The sequence below is a fragment of the Leucoraja erinacea genome, chromosome 25, assembly GCF_028641065.1.
Source record: "Leucoraja erinacea ecotype New England chromosome 25, Leri_hhj_1, whole genome shotgun sequence".
NCBI classification, from domain to species: Eukaryota; Metazoa; Chordata; class Chondrichthyes; order Rajiformes; family Rajidae; genus Leucoraja; species Leucoraja erinaceus.
Window position 1 is genome coordinate 22,511,044 of NC_073401.1, and position 16,099 is coordinate 22,527,142.

General features: G+C 43.5%; 1 protein-coding gene across 2 annotated transcripts in view; it reads right to left on the minus strand.

The window, feature by feature from the left end:
• Positions 1 to 2,340: 2,340 nt before the first annotated feature.
• The window catches only part of LOC129709077 (protein HIRA), a 69,288-nt gene continuing 55,529 nt past the window's right edge, over positions 2,341 to 16,099 (minus strand). The window contains exons 21-24 of one of the 2 annotated variants that reach the window (XM_055655177.1): positions 14,634 to 14,756; positions 9,256 to 9,419; positions 8,923 to 9,011; positions 2,341 to 5,351 (exon numbers count right to left, since the gene is read on the minus strand). In XM_055655177.1, coding sequence (XP_055511152.1) covers positions 5,235 to 5,351; positions 8,923 to 9,011; positions 9,256 to 9,419; positions 14,634 to 14,756 — 493 coding nt within the window. In that variant the 3' untranslated portion in view covers positions 2,341 to 5,234. The remainder of the gene's footprint in view (positions 5,352 to 8,922; positions 9,012 to 9,255; positions 9,420 to 14,633; positions 14,757 to 16,099) is intronic. The other variant, XM_055655176.1, reaches the window with a different exon arrangement.

Consider the following 16,099-nt stretch of genomic DNA (forward strand, 5'->3'; position numbering starts at 1 on the left):
CCTATCAAAACCCCTCTTTACCTGTATCAACCCATTACCTGCCAGACTTTGTCCTGCCCCTCCTCTCTTCCCAGATTTCTTCCTGCCATCCCCCTCCCCCCACCCCAGAATCAGTCTAATGGAGGGTTCTGACCCAAAATCACACCAATTCATGTTCTCCAGATATATTGCCTGACCCACTGAGTTACTGCTGCAGTTGGCAACCATGTTAAAATTATTATTTTTAAATCCATTTCCAGATCAAGTTAGAGAGATAATACAACAAGTTGCTAACACTCACCTCATTCATGAAAGAAAGTGGGAAGCCGATCTGGATAGCGGAATTTTTTTTTTGGTTATATAGAAACATAGAAAATTGGCATAGGAGTAGGCCATTCGGCCCTTTGAGCCAGCACTGCCATTCAATATGATCATGGCTAATCATTCAAAATCAGTACCTCGTTCCTGCTTTCTCCCCATATCCCTTGATTCCAATAGCTTTGACATTATCCTTCGTAAGGTTGACATTTTGGAACTTAGTAAGGAGGCAAGATGATTTGTTGGTAGAATAGGGATATCCAAAGCTTGGGATTATTGGGACAAGCTTCAGTTTGTATCTATTCAGTTATTCTTGCGTCAGTATTTGATGTCTTTGAAGGTAGTGCATATACACATCATTCTATTCCCTTCCTGAATGTTATGAGGACACACATAAACATGACACATTGGATAGTAAATGTCAAAACATTAGGCATCTATCTAAAGATGATAGATTGCATTTTAAAGTAATCTATGTTTAATCTTGATATGGCAAAATGAGGAATTGAAAGTCACATCAGTTAGCACATCAGAAAGCCAACTGAGCAATTACTGCCATCTGGTGCCAGATCCTAGCAGTCATACCACTTTCGGTGGCTTGCTAAAAAATAACAGAGTAGGAGTAAACGGGCCCTTTTCACAATGGCAGGCAGTGACTAGTGGGGTACCGCAAGGCTCAGTGCTGGGACCCCAGCTATTTACAATATATACAATGCCGTAGAGGGAGCACAGAGAAGGTCCACCAGACTGATTCCTGGGATGTCAGGACTTTCATATGAAGAAAGACAGGATAGACTCGGCTTGTACGCGCTAGAATTTAGAAGATTGAGGGGGAATCTTATAGAAACGTACAAAATTCTTAAGGGGCTGGACAGGCTAGATGCAGGAAGATTGTTCCCGATGTTGGGGAAGTCCAGAACAAGGGGTCACAGTTTAAGGATAAGGGGGAAATCTTTTAGGACCGAGATGAGAAAACATTTTTCACACAGAGTGGTGAATCTCTGGAATTCTCTGCCACAGAAGGTAGTTGAGGCCAGTTCATTGGCTATATTTAAGAGGGAGTTAGATGTGGCCCTTGTGGCTAAAGGGGTCAGGGGGTATGGAGAGAAGGCATTGGATACCGAGTTGGATGATCAGCCATGATCATATTGAGTGGCGGTGCAGGCTCGAAGGGCCGAATGACCTACTCCTGCACCTATTTTCTATGTTTCTATGTAACACCCATCAACTTTTCTTGATGGTTTGTGCATACCTACTTTTACAAACCAGCCATGGTGCAAATTTGTGATGCACCATGATGCAAATAAAAATAAGAAAATACTAAGTATTTCAGTTCCAAAGCAAATGAAATGGGCCATTTAATCTTTGGCCCATTCCAATTCTTTATCAGAAAGATAAAGAATAAAGGTCTCACATCTGAAACGTTAACTCTGTTTCTCTTCCTATTGGTGTGGCCTGACCTGCAGAGTATTTACAGATTTAAAAAAATTATTTTAGAGTTCGGCCATCTGATGCTTTTTCAACATTTTCAGCAAAGTTAACATTCCGTGTTGATGATTCACCAGAACGTTGTCACTCCGAAATAATGTAAAGTTTTATTTGACTGGATCCTGCTGCCTTGATTTACTGGCAGCCTCCAACCCCCACCTTCCTCTCTACCACCGAATAACCCGCAGGTCTTTGGGGGAATATGCAGATTGCTCACAGGCAGCAGCTGCCACAGTACTGAACCCGGTCGCTGCAGCTTTGAGCAGATTTACTCGCGGCGGCACTGTGCTGCCCTCATCTGACAGCAGCCCGGCATTACAGAGCAGACTTTGCAATACAAGTCCTTCTCAGACAGTGCAGCAAAAGCTCTACAGCCCTCCAGCTGTTTAAATTTATAAAAGACAAATTTTAGAGATCACTGATGGAGATATTTAATGCAATTCAAATGGATTTCAATTCCAATTTTCTTAATTTAAAAAAAAAGTATATTAAAACAAATTAAAAATTGTTAAAGTAACATTGGTAAAGGTAAAGCACTCACCTTTCCCCACAAAGCAAGGTACGGATGCAATGCATGGATGTCAATGAGCTCATAGAAACATAGAAAATAGGTGCAGGAGGAGGCCATTCGGCCCTTCGAGCCAGCACCACCATTCATTGTGATCATGGCTGATCGTCCCCTATCAATAACCCGTGCCTGCCTTCTCCCCATATCCCTTGACTCCACTAGCACCTAGAGCTCTATCCAGTGATTTGGCCTCCACTGCCCTCTGTGGCAGGGAATTCCATAAATTCACAACTCTTTGGGTGAAAAAGTTTTTTCTCACCTCGGTCTTAAATGACCTCCCCTTTATTCTAAGGCTGTGGCCCCTGGTTCTGGACCATTCTGGACATTGTTCCAATGTCTGACCACCCCAGTGGAAAACCTTGCCCAGCAAAAGGGCATACCGTCAGATATGCCGGCATTTGGCCCTCATAATCTTTAGAGCCACCAGTTGTCAAAAATAATTATTTAGCCGTATTCTTTTCTCAAACCACTTTCACAATCCCCTTATCAGACAGCTACCTATTGATCCTAACTTGCCTTATTTTTCACATGCAAGGATGGGAGGATGAAGGTAACTGATTTGTGTAAATATTAGATCCTCAGAGTCCCTTTATTTAGAGTAGTCTGTAGACAATGGAACTGACAGATATTTCATCTGCATACAATAAGATTATCCCAAAATAAAGAATACAAAAGAAATTCAAAGTAGATAGCTCCATTGCATGTGTCGGCATCTCACTGACAGCAGGCCACAGTCACATCAGCACCATTGCTAACCTTTGGATGGGATGTTAAATCAGGGCTCATCGGTGTTCTCAGGTGCTTGTAAAACACCTCATTATGCTATCTGGGGAAAGAACAGAGGAATTATTCCTGATGTCAGGAGCAATTGTACTCTCAATGAACATTACTAAACCACGTTTTCCAGTCATCATCTCATTACTCTTTGCGGGATCTTGCTGTACCAGTCTGCAGGACATTCCCTGCCTTCAACATTGGTCAACTTTGGAAACAGCTCATTGGTCGTAAAGAACAGAGGTTGTAAAAGGCCTATATAAATGTCATTTTACTTTTTCATTCAACTAGTCTGGCACGTGTCATCACCTGGTTGTGTACAGGTTTCAGATTTTCCAGTAATATGGTAGGACTGCTCGGGTGCTCATGCCCCACGTCCAGTTCCTATTCTCTACTCATACCGTAGCCATGTCCAACTCTGTACAGAATCATCGGTTAACACTCATGAGCTCTCAACAGGGGAAGCCCAAATGTTTCCCTCCTCAGACTAAGGACTTGAGGTCAATTATTATGCTTTGGTGTGTGTCTCAGTCCCACTCCCTCCTTCTCTCAGTTGTGGCAAGTTATCAATAACTAATTTTTCAGATATTTCAGAAATAAACAGGGGTGCTTAGACCAAATCTCTGACTATAATTGGCAGTACTAATAGGAGCATCGACTGTATTTGAAAAAAAATAATGCTTAATTTTATAGGTACTCAATTTATACTAAGTCTATTCCAGTTCCTTATCACGAGACTTAAAGTGAAGTAAAAAATGATGAGAACTGACGTAATCACATGGACCTACAGGAAGTGGGCGGTTGTTCAGCCCAAGGGCTTCAATTTTTAATTGTACAAAGCAAAGACAGGCGGTCAGAATACCACACTAATCCTCAGGGTCAACGTCCCCAATTTGATACCAAATTTAGCACAGCCAAAGAAACCCTTCAGGCCTTAGTGGTTTCAAACTTGGGCTGCAAGCCCATTAATGCAAAATCAAGGCAATCTTCAACATCCTGGGCTCCCTGCAACTGCAGAGTGTTTCACAGTGATGGTAAAGTTGTAAGCATCAGTTGCTGTCATTTTCCCACCCAGTTGGAACAATATGCTCTGCTTGTCCGAATCAAGGATTGAGCTGCTTGCTGCTGCCAGCGAATCCTCACCATTGGAAAGCACATTCTCAGTGCCAGACAGGTAGACGCATAATGCTGGAGTAACTCAGCGGGACAGGCAGCATCTCTGGAGAGAAGGAATCGGTGACGTTTGGGGTCGAGACCCTTCTTCAGACTGATCAGTGCCTGACATACCTGCAAATCAAGAGATACTTCATATCCAGAAGGGAGAAACAGGGATGCGATATTCTATCTTTATTTTATAAAAAAAGACGAAAAATGTGCCTGTATAAAGTTAAAAGGTACCAAAGGGCAAATTAGGTTTCTGTACATCTCTGCCATGCCCATGGTGGCTCATTAGAATTATTTTCTCCCCATTCACACATGTAACAAGGACATACTTTAAACAAATGTGTAATTTAGTACATCAGGCAAACAGAAAACGACACCATGAAAAGTCTGAACTCAGCTGTTCATCCTCTAACCGAGAAGGTTTGAAGACTGACAGCTTTCGATTGTGTTGTCCTTCCCTCTCCAAGGCAGGGAACAGGCAGTAAACGTCTGAGTGTTGTACAGCATTGGACTTGAAAGTTTATAAAAATGAGCACGGTCTGCAAAGGTCACTATCTGGCAAGTAATGCGGCCAGTGCTCATCACACAATGGATAGAGATGTTAAACCTTGGTCGCTTGTAACCATTCTCTGGGTGTAGTACTGGCTCCCGGCTCACCGACGTCCTGCAGTACAGTTGCATATCATCTCTCCTGTGCACTGCACGGCCACTTGTTGTGAAGTGGCGCATTTAGACCAGCACCGTCGGTCTCGCTGTCTCTGCGATCATGTCATCCACTGCAGTGGGCTAGCCTGGTATCGCTGATTGCGGCCTTCATCTCCCAGATTAAGACCCAAACCTTCAAAAGTCCATCTCTCCCAGGTGGGCGTCACCAGCCGGCCACAGCAAATCTCCCAGAGTGCGTTTGCGGTCAGATCTTTGTCAAACATCTGCTTGAAGAGTACTACTTGTCCCTCAGAAGATCCAGCTGGTCCTGATACTCCGTGAAGAGTCTCTGGAATCGGAGGTTCTGGCCAATAACTGGAAGCATCTCCTTCAGCAGCTCCCTCTTCCGAAGGCCCTAGCAAAGGAATAAGGAGGTTTTAGTCACTACAGCAAGAAAGATGTTTGCTCCCGAGGAATGAGGATAGTCCTGAAACAATTAAAGAATTACGTTTGACGCACTAAGCTTGTACTCCCTAGAATTTAGAAGATTAAGGAGTGGGGGGCTTACATTTTCTGGTGCCAATACTCCCACTTATACCAGCATAGCCATGTGTGGCATATAGTCCTTCGTCTACATTTACATTGCAAGTTGCAGAACACAATCTCTCTGCCTAACAGTGCATGCAGCAAAATCAGTCCAAAATAGCAACATGTTTTTTTTGCCTTCTCTAACTATCCTGCTAACTCAGAGCAATAAATTTAGGGAAACAGGCCCTTTTGGCCCACTATACCGACATCAAGCACCATTTATTCCAATCCTGTACCACTTCTGTTTTACTCTCGTCAAAATCTCCCCAATTCCTCCCAGATTCTACCACTTATCAATACACCGGTAGCAATTAATAGTGCAGGAAGGAACCGCAGATGCTGGTTTAAACCGAAGATTGACACAAAATTCAGGAGTAATTCAGCGGGACAGACAGCATCTCTGGAGCGAAGGAATGGGTGAGGCTTTGGGTCAAGCCCTTCTTCACACTGAAGCTTCGGGTCGAGACCCTTCTTCAGACTCTAGTCTGAAGTATTACACCCAGAGTATGGTCTAGTTTGGTTCAGTCTGAAGAAGGGTCTTGACCCAAAGTGTCACCCATTCCTTCTCTCCAGAGATACTGCCTGTCCCGCTGAGTTATTCCAGCATTTTATGTCTCTTAACAAAGAATAATGGCAGATTAATTTATGAATCTCATATTTTCACAATGTGGGAAATGGAGCAACTGGGAGAACGTGCAAACTCCACACAAACAGGATTGAACCCAGGTTGCTGGAGATGTGAGGCAGCAGGTGTACCACCATGGTAAATTTTGTATCATGGCAAATATTTATATACTTCATAATTACTACACAAGTGAATGTGGATAAATGGAAGAAGCAAAGAACTGCAGATGCTGGTTTACCAAGGAAAGATACAAAATGCTGGAGTAACTGCAGGTTATCCCTGAAGAACAGCATTTCGGGTTGTCTCTTAGCAGAAAATTAAGAGGATGATAGCATGGCAGCATAGGTAATTTATTATGATATTTGGACTCAAAGATAAAGGCACACAATGAGATAAAAGGGAATGTCGTAAATTGCGAAGCTGGAGGATTGACAAGGCGCACATTGTTTAGTAATGTAGGTTGAACGGATGGGGAGGGGAGAGGTAGGTGCAAGGTTAGCCAGGGCTGAGGGGAGGGTGGGGAGGGGATGGGAGAGAGGATGGGGTCGGTTTTGTAGAGGTTAGCTAAAGTTGGAGAACTCAATGGTTATATCATTGGGTTGGAAGCTACCTAAGTGGAACTTTAGGTGCTGTTCCTCGTGTTTGCATGTGGCGTCACTCTTGCAATGGAGGCAGCCCAGGACAGAAAGAACAGTATGGAAATGGGAACCGGTGTTTTGAATGGTTAGCAACCCGGATTTCCCGCGGGCCTTGGCAGACCAAGCGAAGTTTTCGGTAAAATAATCGCTGGGGTCTACCACATTCCTATACAATTCACACCTTGTCAATCTTTCAGCTTCATAATTTGTAACTCTGATCCTTTTTGTCTCACTTCTTCTGTGTTCATTTCTGGCCTTTGTCCAACCATCTATCTGTCTATCAAACACCCTACCCCCTCGCCCGTGTTCACCTATGACCTGCCATGCTTTGTTACGCACTTCCACTCTTCTCACTCTCTTTCACTCCACCGCTGCAATCAGTCTGAAAGGGTCTCAACTCGAAAAGGCACCTATTCATGTTCTCCAGGGATGCCTGACCTGCCAAGTTACTCCAGCACATTGTGTATTTCCGTACATAAATGGAACAATGGTGACCTGTAGCAAGGGACAGATTGCACCCGAAATGGATGGGAAGGAAAATCCTGACAGGCAGATTTGCTATTGCTACTCGGGTGAGTTTAAACTAGATTGGTGGGGGCGGAATCCAATGCAGGACTGGACAGGTAAGAGGCTGTAAGTACATATGTAAGGTGATGAAAGAAGGTTCAGTGGACAGGGTAGGCAGGAACACAGAAGGGACAGAGGAAGGACTGTTGGATTGAATTGCATTTTAATGCTAGAGGCCTGAAGGGAAAAACACATGAAGGGCGTTTGACCGTGACTTTGTGGCCGAGACAGAAAGCTGGTCAAGAGAGGGCTTGGGCTGGCAGCTTAATGTTCCAGAGTACAGGTACTACAGGAGAGATGGAGGTGGGGTAAAAAAGGAGGGAGTGTTGTTTTATTGTTTAAAGTGAGTGTCAGTGCAGTAGTCCAAGATAACATTATTGATGGTTCATCCAGTGAGGCTAAATGGGTGGAGAAATAAAGAGGTTGATTACCTTGTTAGGAGTGTTTTATATGCCCTCAAATAGTGTATGGGAATTAGAAGAACAAATATGCCAGGAGATTTCAAGTTGCTGCAAGACTAATAGGGGATTTTGACTTTCCCAATGTAGATTGGGCTTAGACAGAGTGGAATTTGTCAAACGTGTTCAGGAAAGTTTCCTCAGACAATATGTAGAGGGCTGTTCAAGTAAGAGGTCAAAGCTCGATCTACTCTTAGGAAATTGGAAAAGGTAAGTGATTGAAGTGTCTATGGGCGTGCCTTTGGGACCAGCGACCACTGTTCCATTAGTTGTTAAATAGTTATAGGTAGTGACAGGACGGGCCCACAAGCAAATTCTAAATTGGGGAAAGGCTAACATTTGATGGTATTAGACAGTAACTTGCTAAAGTTAATTGGAACTAATTGTTTGCAGGGAAATTAACAACTGGAAAGTGGGATGCTTTTAAAACTTCAAAATACAAAGAAAGGCACTCGAGATATTTCAGACTTGGCCTCAATGACTATACATTTGTCTAGCTGGGTTGCAGAGACTGACGTTTTGTTCTTTTTTTTTCCTCAACAAGATAACTTGTAATGAAGGATAAACCATCTACGTTCAGTTAATTCAGTATTAGTACCAGTGTTTTCTGATCCCTCGTTTAGTAGCGTGTTTGTATTTGCGAACAAAACCAAAACATAGTAAAATCCACAAGACTACTCAAAGCACTTCTGAGAACATACAAATCAAATAGAAAAATAGTGCTTGGTCATATTCCAAACCCAGTAAAGATGAACTACAACCAAATTTCAGTACATTTGGCCAGAACATTCTGAACTGGGCCTGCCACACATGGCCCCTGCACACATGCACTTAACTGAGCTGAAAGCCTTCACAAACCTTCAGCTCCTTCAAGTGAGGCAGTGAGGTCTGAATAGCTACTATGCCTCAGATGGTAGGAGGCAAGGGACCTCCCTTCTGGAATTCACTGACAGTCATGTCAGAATTGTTTGTTCCCATCAGGTTTATGTTGTTATTGTGCATTGATAATTTGTGCTTGAAGGACTAACTTTAGTTGCTCCCAGCTACTGATTTCAACCCATTTTTAAATATGTTTCATTCAATCTTTTTATGCAAAGAGAAACTGCCTACCAGGACAGTTGATTCCCACTGGCTACTGGAAGAGTTGTGAACCGGGCCAAGCAAATCTTTGCAAAGTTCTCTCAAACGTGGCTCAAATCCTGCAAATAGAAACAAGAGTCAGTGGAGTAATTGATTGACTGAAGAAAACTGGCCCTTCAGCCCAATGTGTAAACACTGATATTCGATCACCCGTTCACACACCTGATCTATGCTTATCCCACTTTCGCATCCGCTCCCACACAAGCAGCAATTTACAGAGGCCAATTAACCTACAAATCCATACGATTTTGGAACATGCATGTGATTCACACCATAAAATCAAAACTAGGAGCAATTCCCCACCTTCATTTACTAAATAGCGGGTGTAGATGAGAAGCCAGTGACGATATTCCTGGCTGGATTTTAGCGTCATTGCAGCTGCAACTTGATTCTCAAGATATGCCAGTGTGGTCCCTCGTTGTAAAACATGGGGCATCGAGGAGAGCCTAGCAGCCTGGCGTCCAGCACTGGAAGATGCAACAGAGATTATTCAGCAGACCAGCAATGGAAACACACAGCCATAAACTGAACTGCAGCCAATACAACGTTTAAGATGGAACTGCAGATGCTGGAAAAATCGAAAGTACAGTGGCTTGCAAAAGTATTCATACCCCTTGAACTTTTCCACATTTTGTCACGTTACAACCACAAACGTAAATGTATTTTATTGGGATTTTATGTGATGGACCAACACAAAGTGGCGCATAATTGTGAAGTGGAAGGAAAATGATACATGGTTTTCAAATTTTTTTACAAATAAAAAAACTGAAAAGTGTGGCTTGCAAAAGTATTCAGCCCCCTTTACTCTGATACTCCTAAATAAAATCCAGTGCAACCAATTGCCTTCAGAAGTCACCTAATTCGTAAATAAAGTCCACTTGTGTGTAATCTAATCTCAGTATAAATACAGCTGTTCTGTGAAGGCCTCAGAGGTTTATTAGAGAACATTAGTGAACAAACAACATCATGAAGCCCAAGGAACACACCAGACAGGTCAGGGATAAAGTTGTGGAGAAGTTTAAAGCAGGGTTAGGTTATAAAAAAATATCCCAAGCTTTGAACATCTCACGGAGCACTGTTCAATCCATCATCCGAAAATGGAAAGAGTATGGCACAACTGCAAGCCTACCAAGACATGGCCGTCCACCTAAACAGACAGGCCGGGCAAGGAGAGCATTGGTCAGAGAAGCAGCCAAGAGGCCCATCTCTGGAGGAGCTGCAGAGATCCACAGCTCAGGTGGGAGAATCTGTCCACAGGACAACTATTAGTCGTGCACTCCACAAATCTTTATGGAAGAGTGGCAAGAAGAAAGCCATTGTTGAAAAAAAGCCATAAGAAGTCCCGTTTGCTGTTTGCCACAAGCCATGTGGGGGACACAGCAAACATGTGGAGGAAGGTGCTCTGGTCAGATGAGACCAAAATTGAAGTTTTTGGCCTAAATGCAAAACGCTATGTGTGGCGGAAAACGAACACTGCACATCACCCTGAACACACCATCCCCACTGTGAAACATGGTGGTGGCAGCATCATGCTGTGGGGATGCTTTTCTTCAGCAGGGACAGGGAAGCTGGTCAGAGTTGATGGGAAGATGGATGGAGCCAAATACAGGGCAATCTTGGAAGAAAACCTGTTAGAGTCTGCAAAAGACTTGAGACTGGGGCGGAGGTTCACCTTCCAGCAGGACAACGACCCTAAACATACAGCCAGAGCTACAATGGAATGGTTTAGATCAAAGCATATTCATGTGTTAGAATGGCCCAGTCAAAGTCCAGACCTAAATCCAATTGAGAATCTCTGGCAAGACTTGAAAATTGCTGTTCACAGACGCTCTCCATCCAATCTGACTGAGCTTGAGCTATTTTGCAAAGAAGAATGGGCAAACATTTCAGTCTCTGGATGTGCAAAGCTGGTAGAGACATACCCCAAAAGACTTGCACCTGTAATTGCAGCAAAAGGTGGTTCTACAAAGTATTGACTCATGGGGGCTGAATACTTTTGCACACCACACTTTTCAGTTTTTTATTTGTAAAAAAATTTGAAAACCATGTATCATTTTCCTTCCACTTCACAATTATGTACCACTTTGTGTTGGTCTATCACATAAAATCCCAATAAAATACATTTACGTTTGTGGTTGTAACGTGACAAAATGTGGAAAAGTTCAAGGGGTATGAAAACTTTTGCAAGCCACTGTAGATGTAAAATGCTGGAGAAACTCAGTGGGTGAGGCAACATCTATGGAGAAAAGTAGTAGTCCACGTTTCGGCTTGAAACCCTTCTTCAGACTGATGTCGGGTGGGGGGGGGCGGGGGGGGGGGGGGAAAAATAAAGGAAGAGGCTGAGACAGTAGGCTATGTGGGAGAGCTGGGAAGGGGGAGGGAAGGAGGGAGAAAGTAAGGACATCGTGAATTTAGAGGTCAATGTTCATACCGCTGGGGTGTAAACTACCCAAGCAAAATACGAGGTGTTGTTCCTCCAATTTGCGCTGAGCCTTACTCTGGCAATGGAGGAGGCCCAGGACAGAAAGGTCAGATCAGAATGGGAGGGGGAGTTGAAGTACTGGGCAGATTGGGAGATCAGATTGGTTACATAGAAACATAGAAAACAGGTGCAGGAGGCCATTCGGCCCTTCGAGTCAGCATCACCATTCATTGTGATAATGGCTGATCACCCCCAATCAATAATCCGTGCTTGCCTTCTCCCCATATCCCTCGATTCCACTAGCCCCTAGAGCTCTATCTAACTCTCTCTTCAATCCATCCAGTGATTTGGCCTCCACTGCCCTCTGTGGCAGGTAATTCCACAAATTCACAACTCTCTGGGTGAAAATATTTTTTCTCACCTCAGTCTTAAATGGTCTCCCTTTTATTCTAAAACTGTGGCCCCTGGTTCTGGACTTGCCCAACATTGGGAACATTTTTCCTGCATCTAGCTTGTCCAGTCCTTTTATAATTTTATATGTTTCTATAAGATATCCCCTCATCCTTCAAAACTCCAGTGAATACAAGCCTAGTCTTTTCAATCTTTCCTGATATGACAGTCCCGCCATCCCAGGGATCAATCTCGTGAACCTACGCTGCACTGCCTCAAGCACAAGGATGTCCTTCCTCAAATTAGGAGGAACTGTACGCAATACTCCAGATGTGGTCTCACCAGAGCCCAATACAACTGCAGAAGAACCTCTTTACTCCTATACTGAAATCCTCTTGTTATGAAGGCCAACCTTCCATTAGCTTTCTTCACTGCTTGCTGTACCTGCACCCCAACTTTCAGTGACTGGTGTACAAGGTCACCCAGGTCTCGCTGCACCTCCCCCCCATACCTAACCTAACCCCATTGAGATAATAATCTGCCCCCTTGTTTTTGCCGCCAAAGTGGATAACCTCACATTTATCTATATTATACTGCATCTGCCATGCATCTGCCCACTCACTCAACCTGTCCAGGCCACCCTGCAACCTCCTAACATCCTCTTCACAGTTCACACTGCCACCCAGCTTTGTGTCATCCGCAAACTTTTAGTGTTGCTCCTAATTCCCTCTTCCAAATCATTAATATATATGGTAAACAGTTGCGGCCCCAACACCGAGCCTTGCGGCATGCCACTCGCCACTGCCTGCCATTCTGAAAAGGACCCGTTCACTCCCACTCTTTTCTTCCTGTCTGCTAACCAATTTTCTATCCATGTCAACACCCTACCCCCAATACCATGTGCTCTAATTTTAGTCACCAGTCTCCCGTGCAGGACCTTATCACCGGCTTTTTGAAAGTCTAGATACACTACACCCACTGGCTCCCCTTCATCCATTTTACTTGTCATATCCTCACAAAATTCCAGAAGATTAGACAAGCATGATTTCCCTTTCATAAATCCATGTTGACTTGAACTAATCCTTTTACTGCTATCCAAATGCCCCATTATTACCTCTTTAATAATTGACTCCAGCATCTTTCCCACCACCGAAGTCAGGCTAACTGGTCTGTAATTCCCCGTTTTCGCTCTCGCTCCTTTCTTGAAAAGTGGGATAACATTAGCTATCCTCCAATCCACAGGAACTGATCCTGAATCTATTGAACATTGGAAAATGATCACCAATGCGTCCACTATTTCTAGAGCCACCTCCCTGAGGACCCTGGGATGTAGACCATCAGGCCCAGGGGATATATCATCCTTCAGTCCCATTAGCCTACCCAATACTATTTCTCGCCTAATGAAAATTTATTTCAGTTCCTCTACCCCCTTAGATCCTCTGTCCTCCAGTACATCTCGGATTTTGTTTGTTTCTTCCTGAGTGAACAGATCAGAAGTACCTGTTCAACTCTTCTGCCATTTCCTTGTTACCCATGATGATTTCACCCGTGCCTGCCTTCAAGGAACCCACATTTGACTTTGCTACTCTTTTTCCCTTAGGAAGCTTTTACTGTTCTTCCTTATATTCCTGGCCAGCTTCCCCTCGTACTTCATCTTTTCAACCCGTATTACCCGTTTTGTTTCCTTCTGTTGTCCTATGAAGGTTTCCCGATCCTCTGCTTTCTGGCTACTCTTTGCTGTGTTATACATCTTTTCTTTTAGTTTTATTCTATCCCTGACTTTTCTTGTCAGCCACGGTTGTCTCCTGCTCCCCTTAGAATCTTTCTTCCTTTTTGGAATGAAATTACCCTGCGTCTTCCGGATTATGCCCAGAAATTCCTGCCATTGCTGTTCCACCATCATTCCTGCTAGGATCCCTTTCCAGTCTACCTTGGCCAGCTCCTCTCTCATGCCTTCATAGACCCCTTTATTCAACTGCATCACTGACACATCCAATTTAACCTTCTCCTTCTCAAATTGCAGATTAAAACTAATCATATTATGACCACTACCTCCAAGCGGTTCCTTTACCTCGAGTTCTCTTATGAGATCTGGTTCATTGGACAACACTAAATCCAGAATTGCCTTTTCTCTGGTCGGCTCCATTACAAGCTGCTCTAAGAAATCATCACGGAGGCACTCTAAAAACTCTCATTCTTGGGGTCCTGAACCAACCTGATTTTCCCTGTCTACCTGCATATTGAAATCCCCCATCACCACAGTGGCATCACCTTTGTTACATGCCAGTTTTAACTCCTGCTGCAACTTACAACGTACATCCGGGCTGCTATTTGGGGGTGTGTAGATAATGCCAATTAGTGTCTTCTTGCCGTCACAATTCCTCAACTCAATCCACAGTGACTCTTTAATAGTCTAAATTTCTCATAATAAGCCACTGTTATACGCATCAATGACTCCAGTGGTAGCAAGTTTCACATTCCCATTATAGGCTGAATAAAGTGCTCAGAATTGAGCTGCCTTTTCATCCATAACCAGCAAGAAGACTCCATGTAATTGCATCATGAACATTTTTAGATGGATACAAAAGAACAACTTTGCACCACCAATGTAATGTTCTTTGCTATCCTATTGCACAACTTGCTGATGTGCCTGATCCCTTTGTAAAGCGAGGTAAACTGTGGGATTTGGAACAGTCATATATATCAAACAGCTAAACCATTTCCAATCAATGGAGTGAACATGAGGAATGTTACAGAAGTCATATGGCAGAAGTGTTTCAAGATCAACAACCCCAGAAATCTAATGCCTAATTCAAACCATGAAGAATGTGCCTTTATCAGTGGATAGATCGGCAACACTATTACTTACTTTATTCCACATCCCTGCACTGTAGCTAAGGGTCCAGAACACAACATGGCCTCCTGGGAAGTTAAACAGCTGCGATAATCTGCACACTGAACCAGCGAATCTTGCTTATCCGAGATCAAATTCCTGGAAAATAAAGAAACCGTGAGGTAAAAGCCCTGAACAGGTTGATACAAATCAATCTTACCGGACTACCCGCATCATCCCTCTCTGGTGTCAGATCATTATATGGTCATAGAGTCTTACAGCATGGAAACAGGCCCTTCAGCCCAATTTGCCCACACCGGCCAACACGTCCCATCTACCTTATCCCACCTGCCTGCATTTGGCCCACATCCCTCTAAACCTGTCCTCTAAATGCACCAAGTGTTTCTTGAATGCTGCGATGGAACCGGTCTCAACCGTCTCCTCCAGCAGCTCGTTCCATACACCTACCACCATTTGCGTGAAAAGGTTATCCATCAGGTTCCTATTAAATCTATGCCCCCTCACACTAAAGCTACATCCTCTGGTTCTCAATTCCTACTCTGGGCAAGAGACTGTGTCTACCCGATCTACTTCTCTCATATTTACAAATGTTTGTGGAAAGTCACTTGCAGGTGTCAGACTATTAGTGATTACAGAGATTACCGGATAGGTGTCTGTCTATCATCTGAAAACGGTGGTCATCTTATTCTTTCGTGATGATAAAGGGGGGATGTAAAAGTTACTGGGCTGCGTGCGTCTCTGCCCCAATACATATATCCCCAAATGGGTTATAGCGTCAGGATACATGAATGTCTTGAACGCTTATCAAAGAAAAAAGGGTGTTGGGAAGTTTATTGTATCCTGTAGGGGTTAGTACTGGACTACATGGTGTTTTCTGGGAAGGGAGAATGAGAACTGTACAGGAATTTCCATGACTTTATTTCTGATTAAGCACAGAGTCTGATTCATCTGCTCTATCTGTTTTCGTGATGCTCGGTAGTGATCCAGTGACATAAATAATAACTCAGTTTGGACAGAACACACACTTATAGATACTGGGAAATGAGTGCCAAATTATATGACGAATAATCTGTTCCCTTAACCTTCACCGATCAGATATATGGGCTAGCTCCATTTCAGGTTTATACTGACTAACATTTCACAATGGTTACCAGATTTTACTGCAAGTTTGTTTTAACAAAATCTTCCCTTTATACTTTTGACAAAATATAACTATTACATTTGGAAGCTGCAATTACGACATTGGTCACAGTGGGGGAAAAAAACAACCAGAGCTATTCTCAAATGTTAATAATTTATAACTGCCAAATCATTTAATCATAACAGATATCAAACAGAAAAAGGCATAGTTCAATATATTTGCATGATATGTCAACAGGGTTCCAAAGCGGATAATTTTGTGAGAAGCTATGGTGTGGATGCGCACCTGCGCAGCCTGTGATTCGTGCAACCCCAGCGAATGCTGGTCCTTCCCCTGTGAG